The 18,936-nt window shown below is 37.1% G+C and overlaps 2 protein-coding genes across 3 annotated transcripts; both read left to right on the forward strand.

Moving 5' to 3' along the window:
• Positions 1-6,600: 6,600 nt before the first annotated feature.
• Positions 6,601-13,499, forward strand: LOC127445481 (uncharacterized). The gene is made up of 6 exons (XM_051705595.1): positions 6,601-6,810; positions 6,994-7,293; positions 7,446-7,772; positions 11,394-11,492; positions 12,349-12,395; positions 12,595-13,499. Exons 1-6 carry the CDS (start codon positions 6,765-6,767, stop codon positions 12,763-12,765), a joined length of 990 nt encoding a protein of 329 aa, XP_051561555.1. The 5' UTR covers positions 6,601-6,764; the 3' UTR covers positions 12,766-13,499.
• A 135-nt stretch (positions 13,500-13,634) lies between these two features.
• LOC127445482 (CMRF35-like molecule 5) lies at positions 13,635-17,116 on the forward strand. Of its 2 annotated transcripts, none has more exons than XM_051705596.1 (5): positions 13,635-13,787; positions 13,907-14,239; positions 15,045-15,194; positions 15,270-15,361; positions 15,593-17,116. In XM_051705596.1, exons 1-5 carry the CDS (start codon positions 13,718-13,720, stop codon positions 15,857-15,859), a joined length of 912 nt encoding a protein of 303 aa, XP_051561556.1. In that variant the 5' UTR covers positions 13,635-13,717; the 3' UTR covers positions 15,860-17,116. The 2 variants fall into 2 exon arrangements, with proteins under 2 accessions (XP_051561556.1, XP_051561558.1); XM_051705598.1 differs by having other exon boundaries at positions 15,273-15,361.
• The last annotated feature ends 1,820 nt before the right edge of the window (positions 17,117-18,936 follow it).

Below are 18,936 nucleotides of genomic sequence, written 5' to 3' on the forward strand. Positions count from 1 at the left end.
AACTCATGATATGGCTGATATGAGTTAAATAGAAAACTTTATTGTTTTTATATTATATTGTTCAGCCTCAGTTGATAATGCAAATGCAAACAATAACCCCATAAACTAAAAACATGAAACAAGGATTCAATCATGATGGGGATAAAATATACTTTATTAAACATGAAAATAGTATGCTTAAATATACAATATAACAATCACAAGAAGTCAATATCAGAAATCGTGAATATTAGTAAACATGTCACAGTAACTTCCCCTGACAATGTGGATACATTGCAATTGGTTAACACAGGAGTACTGTTCAATTCATTAAAGCATGGCAACCAATGTAAGCTTCAACAACCCTACCAGAAAACATACATTATTGTGTACAAGTACAAGCTGCACAAGCATTATTGCAGGTAAAGACCTTCTCCAAATGGATAACTGATAAACATCCATCCAGCCTGCAGTGATGCTAGAAATATTTAAATATAAAAATAGTTATTGCATGATAGGAATTATCGCTGCTCCCAATAACACCCAGATAATGAGAAACGAAATAAACATATTCAGAACAGAAAATAAATCAATGAAAAGGCAATAATAACTCACTGAATAATTGTATTTTAAAAAGTAAAGGTAAATACCCAGATAGCACACGTACGTCTCCGAGATGTCTGTTTTAGATCTCTTCATCTGGAAAGCTTCACATTCTAAATACCATCTGCTAAACATCTGCTAAACATCTTAAAAAGATCCGATTTACTAGCATTCTTAATCATAAACGTATCAAAGACATCTGCTGAATGTCTAATTGACATCCAAGAGGAAACGTCATATAGACCTATTGCAGATGAGCAAACTACCTAAAAAATACATCTTCCAGATGTAAACACACACATCAAATAGACGTCTGGGTGATGTATGTGTGCTATCAGGGTATGCTGTTGTGTTGTCTATCAACAACAAAGTGTCTGAAACATTCTTTGTTTCATAGAATAGAATGATGTTCTTTAATCATTTTCAGATTTACCCGCCCCTGTACATCTTGTAATAGTAAACAGAATGTGGTTTGGTCGCTTTACATAACCATCATACAGTCTCTTCTTATCCAAGTGAGCCGCAATAAGCTGCCAGTAGATGGCGGTAATGCACTTTTAGTTTGTGATCTGCCGTTACAAAAGAAGAAGAAAGACACTACCTGATTCTGAGCAATAAAGAAGGCAATTAGTTATATTCTGACCAAAACATGATGTAGCATTTGGTTGCACTACACCTACTTGCTGGGAAAAGTAGCTAGCTACTGGAAAAGCTACGTTTAGTGTTAGCAGCGACACTACTTGTAGTTAGCTACTCCCCAACACTGTTTAAATGTTATGTATTGCTATATTTGTAATTGTTATTCTTAGTTTTTCTTGCTTAATTAGCTGCCATTGACGAGTGATCAGTCACATGAACCTGGAGTGCCCATGAGCAAAGATGTAATGCTGCATTACATTCAACTCAGCGAGTTAGAATTTCAAACATCCTACATGGAAAAGTGCAATGAAACGCCACTTGAAGTCAGACTTCCAACTTGGATACTCATGCGGATATCCTGAACTCCAGTTTCCCCGAATTTTAATATTTATATTTTTTATTAACAGAAGATGACAAACTAAGTTTAGCAGCTCAAATCGATTATCAGACAGATTAACCAAAAGATTTTCATAGAATGCATGAATTACAATAGATGAATCATTGGGTTTTAAAGTTCAATTGACCCTTCGCTAAGCTCCGCCCCCTTGGTTACGATTGTTTGCTCAGACAAGCTCTGCAGAACTCCCCATTGGAATGAATGGGAGACTGCCATGAATGAAGTTGTTTTTGGCTAAATATTCTCATAAACTGAATGCATAATATTATTGCGTGGGCTGGAATGAAGAGTGACATTGGAAAGCATATTTATCTGAGGTTTTTTTGTAAAAGAAATTGTGAAAACTGTGCAGACTGTGAATCATAATGGAGGCAAACGTTCATCACGGTCACATAAATTACTGTACTGAAATACTCACTCAATGACTTACAAAAGACGTCTTGATGCAAGTTACCCCTGCAGAAACAGGCACACAATACTTCCTTCATATATACTAGATTTCATGATGGTTTAGTGCATAATAAAGTTCACTTACCCACTCTCGATAAACATCTGATCATTTATATCCGTCATCTCATGAAAAATTCGAAGTACAGTCCCGCAGCAAAACGCCAGTACAGGAGTAAGATTGAGGGACAGTTTAACACCACCAACTCTAGAAGCATGTGGCAGGGAATTAACATCATCACGGACTTTAAAGAGAATAAAAACTCCGCCATGAACACCGCTGCCTCTCTACCGGATGAGCTAAATACTTTTTATGCTCGTTTCGAGGGAAATAACACCGCCCTCGTGGAGAGAGCTCTCGCGGCCGAAGCTACAGAGGTTAGTTCACTCTCCGTCTCTGTAGCGGATGTAACCCGATCCTTCCGACGGGTGAATATCCGTAAAGCCGCGGGTCCAGACGGCATTCCGGGCCGCGTCATCAGAGCGTGCGCGAACCAGCTGGCTGGTGTTTTTACGGACATTTTCAACCTTTCCCTCTCTTTGTCTGTAGTCCCCACATGCTTTAAAACATCCACCATTGTGCCTGTTCCAAAACAATCGAAAATAACTTGTTTAAATGACTGGCGTCCTGTTGCTCTGACCCCCATCATCAGCAAATGTTTTGAGAGACTAATCAGAGATTACATCTGCTCTGTATTACCACTCAATCTTGACCCGCTGCAGTTTGCTTACCGCAACAACCGCTCCACTGATGATGCCATTGCATCTACACTACACACTGCTCTCTCCCACCTGGAAAAAAGGAACACTTATGTGAGAATGCTGTTTGTAGACTACAGCTCAGTATTCAACACCATAGTGCCCTCCAAGCTAGATGAGAAACTCCGGGCTCTGGGCTTAAACAGCTCGCTGTGCAGCTGGATCCTGGACTTCCTGTCAAGCAGACGCCAGGTGGTTAGAATAGGCAGCAACATCTCCTCATCACTGACCCTCAACACTGGAGCCCCACAGGGCTGTGTTCTCAGCCCACTACTGTATTCCCTGTACACACATGACTGTGTGGCAACACATAACTCCAATGCCATCATTAAGTTTGCTGATGACACGACGGTGGTAGGTCTGATCACTGACAATGATGAAACAGCCTACAGAGAGGAGGTGCACACTCTGACACACTGGTGTCAGGAGCACAACCTCTCCCTCAACGTCAGTAAGACAAAGGAGCTTGTGGTGGACTTCAGGAGAAAAGACAGAGAACACAGTCCAATCACCATCAATGGAGCACCAGTGGAGAGAGTCAGCAGCTTCAAGTTCCTGGGTGTCCACATCACTGAGGAACTCACATGGTCCGTCCACACTGAAGTCGTTGTGAAGAAGGCTCATCAGCGCCTTTTCTTCCTGAGACGGCTGAGGAAGTTTGGAATGAACCGCCACATCCTCACACGGTTCTACACCTGCACTGTGGAGAGCATCCTGACTGGCTGTATCTCCGCCTGGTACGGCAATAGCACTGCCCACAACCGCAAAGCACTGCAAAGGGTGGTGCGAACTGCCAAACACATCATCGGAGGTGAGCTTCCCTCCCTCCAGGAAATATATACAAGGCGGTGTGTGAAAAAAGCTCGGAGGATCATCAGAGACTCCAGCCACCCGAGCCATGGGCTGTTCTCACTGCTACCATCAGGCAGGAGGTATCGCAGCATCAGGACCCGCACCAGCCGACTCCATGATAGCTTCTTCCCCCAAGCAATCAGACTTCTGAACTCTTGATCTCCCACGATCAAAATACATCAGCCCTGCACTTTATTACTCTTTTATCTCACACCGGACTGTCATAAATTATATTACTGTCATGCCTCCTGATATGTCTCTCTTAACAACTGACTATCAACCGACAGCCTGAATGTCAATACAGTACAATACTGTACATTCTATATATATACTTTTTTCATATATATTTTAATTTTTATTGAATAATGTGTATCTATATAGTATCTATATAGTAAAAAACAAAAAAAAACAAAAACAAAAACAAAAACAGCATATTGTATACTGTACAGTGTATGTTATTATTTGTATATTGTTGAGTGTAATTGTGTATAACAGATGTTTAAATTGTGCTGTGTTAATTTGATGTTTTAAGTTGAGTGTAATTATGTATAACAGATGTTTAAATTGTGTTGTGTTAATTTGATGTTTTAAGTTGAGTGTAATTATGTATAACAGATGTTTAAATTGTGTTGTGTTAATTTGATGTTTTAAGTCGAGTTTAATTATGTATAACAGATGTTTAAATTGCGTTGTGTTAATTTGATGTTAATGTAAATTGGTATATGTCTCATCACTGTCACGACTGCTATGTTGATCGGAACTGCACCCAAGAATTTCACACACCATTGCACTTGTGTATATGGCTGTGTGACAATAAAGTGATTTGATTGATTTGATTTGATTTTTGATTTTGATTTATAAACCCCAAAAGTACCAACCCCGGAGTAGCTAAAAATGTCCCCTAAAACAGCTTCGGGGAGCTATAGTTCCTCAGGAGCGAAAACAACTAAAAGTACCAGTGCCGGGGAAATGGGCTTTAATACTACTAGTGAGATAGGGTCTATAAAATCTTTATTAAACCTGGGGTGTGTAACTTTTTCAGTGTAAAATGACTTCATCGTCTCCCAGCTTAATCTGCAGAGACAACTATAATTAAGCCATTTGTATGTTTATTGCCTCGAAAACTGTAAACACTGTCTCTCTGTGGCACTATGAAAATTCCTGTTTGTTTTGAGTGAGCCAACAACGTTGACTCCACCAGTGGTGTGAGTTTGGGGCGAGATTATCTGTTTATTTGATCAACGGCAGATGGGGGCATAATCAAAAAGCTTATTCTTTAATTCATTTGGTGACGCTGTGGTGTAGAAATTACATACTTCAGCTTTAAGTCAAGTTTAGCACTCGAACCCTCCATCACAAGAAAGCAAAATATATTACCTTCTCACTCAAGATTTATATGAAAATGTGAGTTTGTGAAATAAATATTAAAAAAAATATTTACACTTTTACACTTGCTGTATGGAACAAGCAGAAACATTTGTAATTAGAAACTTATCTTTTTATTTTTATGATAACATTATAATAATAATAATAATAATAATAATAATAATAATAACTGTTTCAGAAAAGTAAGCATCTATTTGTATAATTTGAAATTTGTAATAAAGATAAACATTTGAAATGTTATATACTGCCATATTTGCAATAGCTATTCTTAGTTTTCATTGTTTAAAAACTGATTTCCAATAGCTAGATTTTTGAAGACTGAAATTATTAAATTAAATGATTATGAATGAAATTATGATCAAAAATTATTATTAAGCCTTCTGAAGCAATGAGGCTTTCTATACATATGTACTGAAGTGTGGTTATTACAGGGTGTCTGGAATAAGCTGTTAGCAGGTCACCGTTAGCCCCTAATGCTAATGGTCATTAACGTTTAGCTCTCACCAGGCACTTTAGAGCTCCTTGGTTTATTACATGAAGCTTTGATTAAACTGCCTTCACTTACATAATAAACTGTTTATTTTACTGCAGTCTGTTGATCAAACAGGTGAAGTGTACCTACTAAGCCACTGTTGGTTTTACATTTCATTCTGCAGCATGTGCTTTGACAACACAACACGCTATTTAATTTTGAAACTATAAAACTATCGTGTCATTTTTTGTGTATTGTGTAAGTTAAATAAATGTACCAATTAAATACGTTCAAGAAAACATCAAGTAAATATCAAAACCAGCATGCAGTTTATCCTCCTGAAACACGAGCGTGACTGCTGTGTGATTTTCCATTTCCCTTTTTGATTTGTAACTAGTAGCACCAAAAAAAAAAAAAAAATATACAATAATTCTAGAGCAAATAGTTTTCATAAAAACTGGTGTCCACATATGTGGTTATTCATGTTTTTGAGTCGTTACAGACATTACAGCTGATTTTCTATAAAGCTGAATTAATAATTATTATTAAAAGTAATGACTAGCATCATCCAAACACTGCCAACCATGTTAAAATAATTATTAATATGCAGTATATATATATATAACATTATAAATTCTGAATCTATGTATTGATTATCATTGTCCCATGTCTGCCAAACATGTTGAGTGGTCCAAACATCTTCAGCAGCCTGAAACTGAACTTGTGGTCGGATTTTAGGAGTGAATGCACTTAGCTGCATAGAAGTGTGATAATAAAATAAAATAAAACAAAATGTATAATAAAATGAAGCGAAATGACCCTCAGATGTGTTAATGTTGACTGTTATTCAAACTGACATGGTTTTTTGCGTGTATGGTGGTACCCCAGGTGTCCAGGCCAAATTTACCCATTGGCCGCTTTCAATAATGACCTCCTAATCATCCTCATGGACTGGCATAAAATGATAATGACTGCTACTACTGCAAAAAAAACACAAATATACTGTGAGTCAATGACAGCGTGACCGTTTTTCCTCACAACAGCAGAACGTCAGTGAGAGAGAGAGAAGGGAAAAGGGAAGAGGTGGAACTGTTAGTTTTAGAACAACTCTTTCAGAGTGAGAGAGAGACACGATCAGATACAACTCTCTGTGTCTTTAACTGCTGGAGAAAATAATCAAGAGCTCTTCAAAATACAAGCAGATTCACCGGAGCAGGAGTTCAGTTATCAATGATGAAGATCCTCCTCTTCTTCACTACCATCCTCCTGATCATGGGTCAGACACTTATCTTTTCATTTACTACATTTGCTTTTATAAATATATAGTTTAACTGTCTCTACTAGATTTCATGAGTCATAAATCTTTTGTGTGCTTTTTTTTTATCTTATTTAGTTATGACTTTTCTCACAGTATCAGATCACAAGGCATCTAAAACAAGAACTGAATTTTGATTGACAGGTCATGTGAGCAGTGCTACTGACACTGTAACTGGAGGAAGTGTCATTATTAACTGTAACTATGAAGGCCCTGCAGAGAGTACAAAAAGTTTTTGTAAAAAGACAGATAATGAGTGCACAAACTTGACAACCGCACAAGATCATTTATGGATTCCTGACATGAGAATATCGATGTATGATAATAAATCTGTGGGCTTGCTTAGTGTCCTCATTAGAAACCTCACCATAAATGATGCAGGAAAATACAAATTTAAAGCAGGCAGTAAATGTTCTGGGGATGTGACATTACATGTGCAACATGGTAAGAAATATTAACTTCCTCTATCAAGACTATAATTTTAACATTTTATATGCAAGCCTAAGACATTATTTTACACCAATGTGATTTGTGACCATTAATATGAAGATTTAATTGAATCTAGAATGATACTGCGTGTTTTCTCTGGTTTTCAGAGCCCTGCTGTGGGAGATTAGAGAAACAGACTGCTTATTTAGGAGGAACTGTTAACATCAGATGCAAACATCCAGAGAAATATAAAGATTTTCCAAAGCTGTTGTTCAAAGTCTGTAATGGATCCCTAGAGTCTGTTTTTCCCACTCAAGGTGCAACTAAAGGAGAGAGATTTTCTCTGAGTGTAAACACACAGGAAAATGTCTTCACTGTCACTATTATTAATGTGAATAAACATGATGATGGGGTCTATTTCTGTGGAGTGGGCAGCAAATTGGAAAAAATTAGCTACAGCTCCCTCTTAACAGAAGTTCATCTTCATGTTACAGGTGAGTAACAAATACACATAACAAATTACACATGAAAGTACATAATTAAGTAATTTAATTTTAATGTCTTATTCATATTTCACCACTGGTGGAATTGGCAACAATAAAAATACAGAGCAAACAGAAGCGTCAGTCCAGACTGGTAAGATCCTATATTACAAATGTGAATGCGAAAGCTGTCTCAGATATGAAACGAAGAAATTAAGTTTAAGAATATCATAAGCAGTGTTGTAGTACTCGAGACCGGACTCTTGTCATGGACTCTTGAGCATTTGGACTCAGTCTTGACTAAGACTCGAACAAGTATGGACTCTGACTTATCCCCGAGTCCAGCAGAGTCCTTTTAAAAACAATATACAGTAATATCTTTGACTTATCTGATAAACATTTCTCTGACTGACAATATCAGCAATTATGACATGTGTCCCATATTTCAGTCGGATGCGTATTCTACTGAGTCAGTTCTTTTCAGCTAATTGGCCAAACGGGTTAGCAAAAAGGTCTGAATCGATACGCTATTCAGTCCGATTTGTTCGGACTGCTGTATCACTCAATAATTTGCACCAGTTTGTCACTCAGTAAAACAGCATCGGGATATTTCAGAAAATGGAGAACAAACCAACCATTGGATGAAGTGAATATTTACCTAAAATCATTTGAAACAAAAGACCCATTTTTTTGAGAGGTAACTTTGCGAAACTTCTACTGGTGCTGTGTCATGTTCATAATGGACAGTTCACACCAAACGCATTGTTGCATACATCCATGCTAGTTTTCAGTTGCTTTTCTATGTAAATGAGCTAAACAAACGTCTTTGATCATTGCATCAAGTATCGCTGTGTTTTCGGCGTCTTGTGCAGCAGCACCACAATTTATTTTTAAGTTCCTTCATCAGTTAAAAATCACATCAACTGTTTAAAATGCGTCTCGAGACACCTGTGTTCTGTTCTACTCTATTCGTTGCACTGTGTTGGTCTGAACGGCCTCTAAGTCTTTTAGAAACCTTTTAGCCATTAGTTACATGAATGCTACACATACTGAAGAAAATGTACATATACTTCTCTCAATATCATCCGAATTGAATCGTTTGGTTTTGTTTTTGGAAGAAAGAAAATAAAAAACACGTGTTGCATTGTCTCTACTGGGTAAGAGAAGAAAACGCTCATGTTAGTTAATCTGTGTTTTGACTTTGAATTAATTTGATACGTTTTGGCTTAATCATTAAGAACATTGTGAAATAATGATAAAGATATGTGCAATCAGTCTCCCACCTTTCCAGGAGACCTGTTCATATCAAATCAATCAATGCGGTTAGCTTTTGCAAGGTGTGATTTGTATATAATGACCATATGTGCTCATGTCTAACAAATGTCTAACAATTACATTTGCAAAACGTATTTAACCTGAAACAGATAGTAACAGGAGAATAATTATTTACATTTTCTGAAGAAGATGTGAATGGTGCTTGCCTAAGCAAAACTAGGCTGTTGGGTGGTTGCTATGGTGTTCTCAGTACTTTTTGCTATTGCATGGTTACAAGGGTGGTTACTGGGTGGTTACTAGGGTGTTCTGGTGGTTGCTTGAGAATATTATGCAGTTGTCAAAATGCTCTGCTTTGTGTTTTATCCCAATGCTACAGTATATGATTGCTAGTGTGTTCTGGATGGTTGCCAGGTTGTTGCTATGTTGTTCTCTATGTTTATAGCACATTGCTATGCAGTTGCTAGGCATTTCTGGGTGGTTGCCAGGTTGTTGCTATGCTGTTACTAAATTGTTCTCTGTGTTTTTAGAACATTGTTATACAGTTGCTAGGGTGGGTGGTTGCCAGGTGGTTGCTTACTGGCCCAAATGAAAAGAGCCCACCCACAAGTCTGAATCAGTGTTGCCAAGTATTTCTCATGGGAAATCGCCAAAGGCTCACTGAAATGTCATTAAAAGTAGCTAAATCACATGATGTCATCATTTATTACGTAAGACTTTAAATTTACATACGTAAAGGAATTGTTGTAAATTCGTTAAAGAACCGTCACATTTGTTATTTTTTATTTTTGTATTTTTTTTGAGAACCAATCATTTACAATCCACATACAGTGTTTTTAACACATAAGTATAAAGACTATTTCAGTTATGTTGTGGTTTATGCTGCATTCAAGTCCTCCTGGGAAGTTCGTACTTACGAGTTCATAAGTCGTAATTGTAATTTAATGTTTGTTCAAGTGATTTTAGTAGAAAAGAATTGAGTTTTGCAATTTTCTTTTTAGCTTTCTTAGCACCAGTGAAACTAAATGAAATGATTCATGTAGTTTAATTGATAATGTATCTGCCTTATTTTATCATTCTTGCCACCACATGTACTGATGGTAAATGTTGTTTTGTTGCACAAGCCTGTACCTTCATAAACCAGTTAAATTAGTCTTATTTTCTGGAAAACCTTATTATGCATCACTGGTACAAAATGCATACATCTAAACTCAAAATCCACAAGTAAAACAGACTCATTTCCATTACCAATTTCCTTGATTCTTGCCATGATTCTTTCATTGACATGCCCTCAGCTCTGAAACTGGGGCTCTAAGAAAATCCCACTGATATTATGACTTTATAGTGGTGCTCATTTTGGCTCATTATGCTCACACTGACATATAGTAATTGTAATACAATTGTTTACTTAACCTAGGATGTGGCATTTATTTCATTTTTATTCTCGACTGGTAATATTGTTTAACCAACATAAGCTTAAGCAAAAAATAAATTAGTTACTTTTGATTTATGAGCATAGAGCAGTGCCAGTCCTCCCAATAGGCAAACTAAGCAAGTTGCTTAGGGCCCCCAATCAGCCAGGGCGACCCCCCACCATCAAATATATTATACGTAGTGTTACAAACATACCGACGGGGGCTCCCACACAAATATTTGCTTTGGGCCTCAAAAAAGGCTAGGACTGACACTGGCTGACACAGAGTCAATAGTTGTTTAAAACTGTACATTAAATACATTCATTAACAGTTTTGTCTCAGACTCTGCCTTTTCTGGTCTTGACTCGGACTCAACCCTCTTTTGGTCTTGGTCTTGACTCAAACTCGACCTACACTGGTCTCGGCCTGGACTTGGACACCGATGAGCTGGTCTTGACAACAACACTGAGCACAAGTGAAATAAATGCTTATCCAGGACAAGGATCAGTACATTTCTAGGAAACCCTTCCCACGTCAGAAATGTCTAGATAGATGGAGGAGCTTCGGGGTTTCTTTCATGTTGAGGCTGAATCTTGACTGTCTGAATGCTGATTAGAGAACTCTTACAGACTGTAGTGATAATGGTTTAGCTCAGTTGAGTTGCCTCAATTATTATACTAGTTATCATTTACAATAGAATACACATTAAGTTTAGAACCTCAAATTCACAAAGTCTATTTAATAGACTTTGTGAAAATGTCTACATTAAACTGGTGAACACTGAGATTAAAAGAACAAATGAATAAAACAATATTCAACAGCTAATTATATAGAATAATACAGATTAATATACTGTAGTTACATTACATACAAATGTAACTAATGTGTCATTCCGTGTCCCTTACTAGCCTGCTTTATGGTTTCTTCCTTTGTGTGTGTTTTTCAGATTCCAACATAATCATTATTGTGTGTGTATGTTTGACACTACTGTTAGCTGGAGGACTGGGTTTTTTGCTGCTCAGACGAAGGCGTAACAAGACAGAAGGTATTAACACACACACACACACACACATGGTTATGCAGAGGTGATCATGTCAACTCTAATGCTGTATGGAATTACTTCATAATTGTGTAGTTTCATAGATATTACTTTTAATATCTATGGAAAGCACAGCAATTATAGCAGCTGGACCAGACTGATCACACTATGAATTCAGCAACAGCAAGTTGAAAGTTTTGTTGCTGAAATCAGTCTGCCCCCCAGTGGCCAAATCTGAAAACATTTTTGAATGTATGTCCACAGAGTGGTCAAAAACGAGTTGTTTTTCTAGTTGTAAATAATGCAAAACAGTCAACAGGAATGCATATTTCATTAACCATATTCCCCAACCCAAACCTCAACCCTAAACCTAAACTTAACTGTCAGTGGAGTAAAAATGGAATCTTATTGATTACCTGTGTGATCACGTTGGCTGGTCGAAAGCTAAATGGGGCATCTTTCCATCTGAAAATACTGTAATAATATATAGTAGATGTGACTATAAGTCATGTATATGGCCAAGAGCCAAGGCATATGCTGGTATCATGTAACTCAATATTAAAGAACTGTGTGTGTCGCTTTTTAATAATCCAGTTTTCAAGCAGGATTCTTAGGCCTCATCAGTTGTTCTACACACAAAAAAAGTGTTTTATAAATAATATAAAATGTCTTCAAAAACACATGTACACGAGGAAACATTGTTAGAAATGGAAAATCTGACTCCAGTCCATTGATTTCCTGAAAATCAGTGCACACTAGAAGTTTAACAGACGCTCCGTTCTGCATTTCCACCTCAGGTGTGCATTTATTGTCAATAATTCAGTTTTCTACAGTCTAACTTCTATATTCTTGTAACCTACAGGTTCAATACCATCATCACACCAGACGAACACAAGAGATTCTGATGAGGTAAATGTTTGATAGGGCAGGGGGTGGTTTCATCTATGATTTGTCTCTCTTGGCATTACTATATGAATATCTGTACATCATTGAAGAGCAGTATTTGTGTTCAGATACTAATTAAATGTAAAATAATAGTGTAGTTAAATAAAAATATTAGCAGATAGACATTTTAATAAAATCTCTCATGAATCTCTATTCCTTTCAGGTACCCACCTCTGCCTATTATGAAACGATTAAAGACTCTGACATCAGCTCCAGAGCTCAAAGTCCTGTCAGTTTAAACACAGTTTATGCCACAGCACATTTACCCACAAGCCCCTCTGACAGAGATTTCTACACACTGGTTGAACTGCCGAAATCCTCAACAAAACCCTGAAGAGACACGACAGCACTGACATAGCATCATCTGTTTATTATCTGCTTCATTTATTTCATGTATTCATTATGGATCTTTGTAAATAAAGTGTTTCTGAAAACGAAAAAAAAATTGTTTTTAGCCAATAGGCTACTACTGTCATATAAACAATTTTGGCATTATTGTTTATATATATATATATATATACGTAGAAAATAATAACAATGCCATGAAAATATGAAGTAATGTGAGCCGTTAGCAAAATGTTCATTTATACATCGAAGGACTATTAGTGGGAAATATTCCCTACATTTTTCTTGTCTTTTTTTTTTTTTTAAACAAACACCAAATGGAGAGACATTAGACTATGACTCATTTGAATGTAACAAGGAACAAAAACATGCAAAATCATTAGCATTGCTCGACTGACGAATAATGCCTACCCTACAAGTACACATCTATGCTCTTGGGAGTTTTGCATCCAGGTATTTTGAGACAATCATTTGAGCTGTAAATGCCATGTAACTAATTAATCTGGAACCACAGAAAAACTACATCCTGACAATTCTGATTGGCTGATTGGCACCACAAGCCCTACTCTGCTGACTATCCCAAACCATCACAAGTCTATTTCACACTGTTAAGAGCCATCCGAAAACTAGCACTGGTAAAAATATGCCATAATGCAATGAAATGTTTGTTTGTTTGCATTGCATTTTATATGTTGCTTGAAAATAAACCCATCAGAGAACACACCTACTTTTAATGGCTATTAATGGAGAATGATGCCTTTTGCCTGCATCATTGTGTAGTTACGACATCTACCAGCAGGGGTGAACTGACCATAATAACCAGTAAAACCCTCACAGATATGTGTATTTCATAGAGAGGAGGGGCAAGAGAAAGATAGAGATACACAGAGATTGAGAGATAACTTTAATTGTGACCTCCAGCACCACACAGATAAAGCAGAATGATCCAGGTCTGTTGTGATAAACTTCTTGCATTTCACCTACTGCTCATCTCCTTCCACCTCATGTCAGGTAAGAGTTTATAACACTTTTCTGAATCTCTCTCTAACACAGCAACTGTTCTAAACCATCTCAAATTAATGTTTGCAATGAGTTTTCTTTCTCTCTTCTGTTTCCTTTCTGCATAAAAGTGGTGAAATGTGGGTCAAATGAGATCTTGACTTTAACAGCAAATGAAAGAGGAAAAGTTGAAATACAGTGTCCATATGAGTCACGATATGAAGAAAATGTGAAGTATCTCTGTAAGGGCGAATGCAAAATACTAAATAAAGACATACCTGTAAGTTCTGGATCGACAGCCAATGATAAAAGATTCTCTCTGATTGATAACTCAACGACTCACATCTTTACTGTCACCATCACTGATCTGAGACCAGAGGATGAACACACATACTGGTGTGGAGTAAAGACAGGCTTTGGACACTTTGATGACAATACAAAGATTCTACTGAAAATTAAACAAGGTAAGTTGGAGTATATTTGTGATTGAAATTCTTCTTTCAGAAGACTTTTATCTATAAAACTACATGCTATACTGAAAAAGAAAGAGTTGTTTCTGGGGTGATCTTCTGTATCATGAACATTGAAGACCCAGTGTGAGGCGAGAGAGCACAAACCACAATATCCTCTATAGATACTGATAAGCTAAAGGTCTCACTACACTCTTGAGGCACTAACAAAAACTACTGACTCACATCACTTCCTTTCCAAGCGTCATGAAGTTTTGTATGAAGCATGGCCACACTGGTGCCCCTCCTGAAACTTCTGATGCCCTCTGGACTAAAACGTGCTTTGGAACATCGTAATTAGTCGTAATTAGTCATATTATCATGTAAACGTTGTATTTATTAGATTGAAAGTCATAATTATTAGATTAAATGTTATAATTATGAGTTACAAATTTGTATTCATCTTGTTTAATTGAAATTGAGCCTTATTAACAAAATTGCACTGAGTTGTACTGCGCAAACCCACATTTTAAAAGGATTTTAAGCAAGAAGTGCCGGTGCAGAAAGAACAGAACAGATGTGTCTGTGGTGGCATCTTTCATTCAACAACGTCAAGCCTTTGTTTAGTCGACAGCATGAAATTTGAATATACTAAGGCAACCTCCAAAACATCCAACACCTTAACGAATACCAAAGAGAGACACAAGATAAAACTTTTCTGAAGTAACAAGAAATTAATTTTAAAATATAAAATTTAAAGAACCAACTATCTCAAACTGTCAAATGTATGCACAAGTGTTTTTATATGATGTTGTTTTAGATGGTGCAGGTTCATTCAATTCTATAACGACACCAAAACCCCTAAAAATATATATCAACACCAACCAACCAGCATGTGCACATTTTACCGTCACCACTGTGACTTCATCATCATCACATTCATATGCAGAGTTACCAACAATGAAATCAGGTAAAACTCAGTAACCTCTAAACAAATTTCTACCAGTGAAACTGGATTCAATTTGACAGAAATCTCTTGTGTTAGCAGATTTGATTGCGATCACCACACTGTCAATCACAGTGACTCTGCTTGTGTTTGGACTTTCACTCTTTGTGTGCAGACTCAAAAGAGTAAAGGTAATGTTGTCTCTCTCACACACTCTCTGATTTGGACTCCAAAGACAAAAACACATGGAGAACTCTGTAAATGTGAGGTCCTGTGATCTTCCTAAATTTTATCACAGATCCAGATTCATGACACACGCAGAGGAAATTATGATAAAGTGTGTTGTGTTTTTTGTATTGATGCATCTTTTGATTTTTACAAAAACATCAAGCAACATCTGTCTCCAATTTGTTTTTCCCTAGAATGTTCTTGTCATCTCTGGAGATGAGGGACTTTGTGCCACCAAAAATGATTCCGAATTATGTACCTATTCATCCTGTGTTTACACCAGTGGTAATCTACCCACAAATTCCTCTAAAATCGAGAGCTTTGTTTGTGTTATGGCACATTTGCCTACAAACCCTTCTGAGATGAACCACTTACACCACTGCTCAGCTGCCCAGTTGAACCAGAGTGTTAACCTAGTCTTAAAGAATGAACGTTACTATAACTACATTTTTGTAAACTGACTTTTGCATGCCGCTTTCTACATTTTGCTGCAGTTTCCTGGTGAAATGAACACTAGAGGTGCAACAACAGCTGTGTGTTTTATTCACTTTCACACAAATCATGAGTACAACGGCTGATTCTGACTTTATAAACACATATTTTTCAATCTGTTACACAAACACTGCTATATTATGATATCAAAACACTTTTACTGTAATGCATCATTTGAAAATTTACACATGTAACGCATGTGTTACAGACCCACCTACATTTACACATTACTTATTCCAACGTGATTAGATTGCGCGGTAACTCACCTTATAGTGTGTCAGACTTTGAACTCGAATACCGAGTCTCAAGCCCAGCCAAAGATGCTCGAAATTAAAGAGAAAGTGAATCGAAAGTAGATGCAACACAAAATGGCATGGTTGCTTCAGAAAATGCACTTTTCATGTCACATTTGCTCTTTCAACACTATCGGTTAGGGTTAGGTGTTGGTTTAGGGTTAGGATGTCTGTTTAGTTCACTTCTCATATGCTTTTAGAACAAAACTGGTTAGGTTTAGGCTAAAGTTTTAGATTAAGGAAGTACATTTTACTCATTAAAACCTCCATTTAATATTAACCTTAAAAAACTTGCTTTTGGCGCCCCCGCTGGACATTTCATTAGGAAACTGCAGCCAAACATGTAATACAGCACGTAATTTCTTCAAGTGTGAAGGTATGATGCCAAACCAGTCATTACAATTAAAGTAGCCTGCAAGACCAGATAGCACATATTGTTGTTCATGTGCCCTTTCCATTTCCAAAAATATTTAAAACTTCAGAGGTTCCATCTCCATATTAACCTGCACACCTGTCTTTTGTTTTATTAATAAGGCACTCTCCTACGACAAGTCACTTGTGGGCCGCTACTTTTTTGCAGAAGAGTCTGTAGATTTCACAATGTATATCTAAGATGATGTTTCAAGGGTTTATTGATTCACATTTTTCACATTATACTTTGCAAATTGGATGTATAAAAGCACCTCTGTTTTATATCTGCTACCATGATGTTATTCAAGATGACACACTCCCTGTCTTGTTCTTTTGAATAATTCAAATACTCGTCACATGCCCCCAGATCTTTAAAAACTCTTGTGTGTACTACATTAGAGTAAATCTGAGTAGTCCTCATCCCGTCTTTTTCCTACTTAATTGACTGTAGCTTTTCCCCTGACTGCTCCATTGGTTATATTTTGTATTGATTCTTTTATTGATTAAACTACACTTAGACTTAAACAAGAGCTGTCTTTGCTTTTTCAATTCTTTGTTTAAGGCATTAACACTGTAAGGTCTAGTCTGGTGGTACACATGCACCTTAATTGCCGAATTTATTAGGTTGATTGTCTTAACCAAGTGAAGAATAGTGACTGATCACCTTTGTGGTCTTAAGTCACTTCTCAGTACCCTCACATATTCCTGCCTCTAAAGATCTGAATATTACGACTGACATAATATTGACCAGTCTCTAAAGCGCTGCATTGCTGTAGCTGTTTCCTTTATTGTGAAAACAGTAATATATAATTTAGCTCCTGTTCTCTTTTATAAATATTGATACAATACTACAGCATAGCTCCAGTTTCCAAGTTTGTCTACAAAGGATTATAAAGGCAATGACGTGATGGAAAAAGATGCGTTTGCCACATAATTATGTAGTAACAGCATCTACCAGCAGGAGCAAACTGACTATGAAATCCAGCAAAACACTTAAAGATACTGTGCATTTAATAGAGAGGGGCAAGAGTTAGAGACACTGAAAAAAAGAGACACACTCTAAGAGACGAGATAGACTGTTACCACCAGCACAACGCAGATAAAGCAGAATGATCCAGATCATTACAGTGATTTGAAAAATTGTTTGCCTCCTTCCTGGTTTCTTATATTTTTGTGTATTTTTCATAATAAATAGTTTTAGATCTTCAAACAAGATATAACATAAATCAAAGGCAACCGGAGAAAACACAAAATACAGTTTTCATATATAGATATATATATATAGAAGCAAAAAAGTTATCCAACATCTATATCACCCATGTGAAAAAATAACTGCCCTTTTGAGCCATTCAGAGATGGATTTATTCCTATGCTTTGGATCATTGCCATGCTGCATAATCCAGTTGCATTTGAGCTTCAACTCATGGACTGATTACCGGACATTCTCCTATAAGATTTCCTGCAAAATTCATGTTTCCCTCAATTATTGCAAGTCGCCCTGGCCCTGAAGCAGCAAAGCATCCCCACACCATCACACTACCACCACCATGCTTGACTGTAGGTATAATGTTCTTTTTTGTGGAATTCTGTTTAATTTACACCAGATGTAACAGGACCCCAACTTTCAACTCATCAGTCCACAGAACATTCTCCCAAAAGGTTTGAGGATTATCAAGGTGTGATTTGGCAAAATTCAGACAAGGCTTAATGTTCTTCTGGGTTAGCAATTGTTTTCTCCTTGCCACACTTCCATGGATGTCATTTTTGGCCGGTGTCTTTCTGATAGTGGAGTCATGAACAGTGACCTTTATTGATGCGAGAGAGGCCTGCAGTTCCTATTATGCTGTCCTTGGATTTTTGTGACTTCCTGGATAAGCCGTCACTGTGCTCTTGGAGGAATTTTGGAAGGTCGGCCACTTCAGGCAAGGTTCACTACTGTGCCATGTTTTCTCCATTTGGAGATAATGGCTCTCACTGTGGGTCTTTGGAGTCCTAGAGCCTTTGAAATAGCTTTGTTACTCTTCCCAGACTGATGTATTTCAATCACCTTTTCCCTCATCATTTCTGGAATTTCTTTCGACCTTGGCATAGTGTGCTATTGGATTGAGAACTTTTAGCCAACTTCATGCTGCTGAAAAAGTTCTATTTAGGTGTTGACTTGATTTAACAGGGCTGGCATTAATCAGGCCCGGGTGTGTCTAGTCCAGCTGAACCCCATTATGAATGCAGTTTCATAGATTTGGGGATTTAGTAACTAATTTTTAACACAGGCCCAGTTGGTACTGGATAACTGTTTTGCTTCAATAAATAACATTCATTTAAAAACAGTATTTTGTGTTTAC

Source organism: Myxocyprinus asiaticus, chromosome 8 (assembly GCF_019703515.2).
Source record: "Myxocyprinus asiaticus isolate MX2 ecotype Aquarium Trade chromosome 8, UBuf_Myxa_2, whole genome shotgun sequence".
NCBI classification, from domain to species: Eukaryota; Metazoa; Chordata; class Actinopteri; order Cypriniformes; family Catostomidae; genus Myxocyprinus; species Myxocyprinus asiaticus.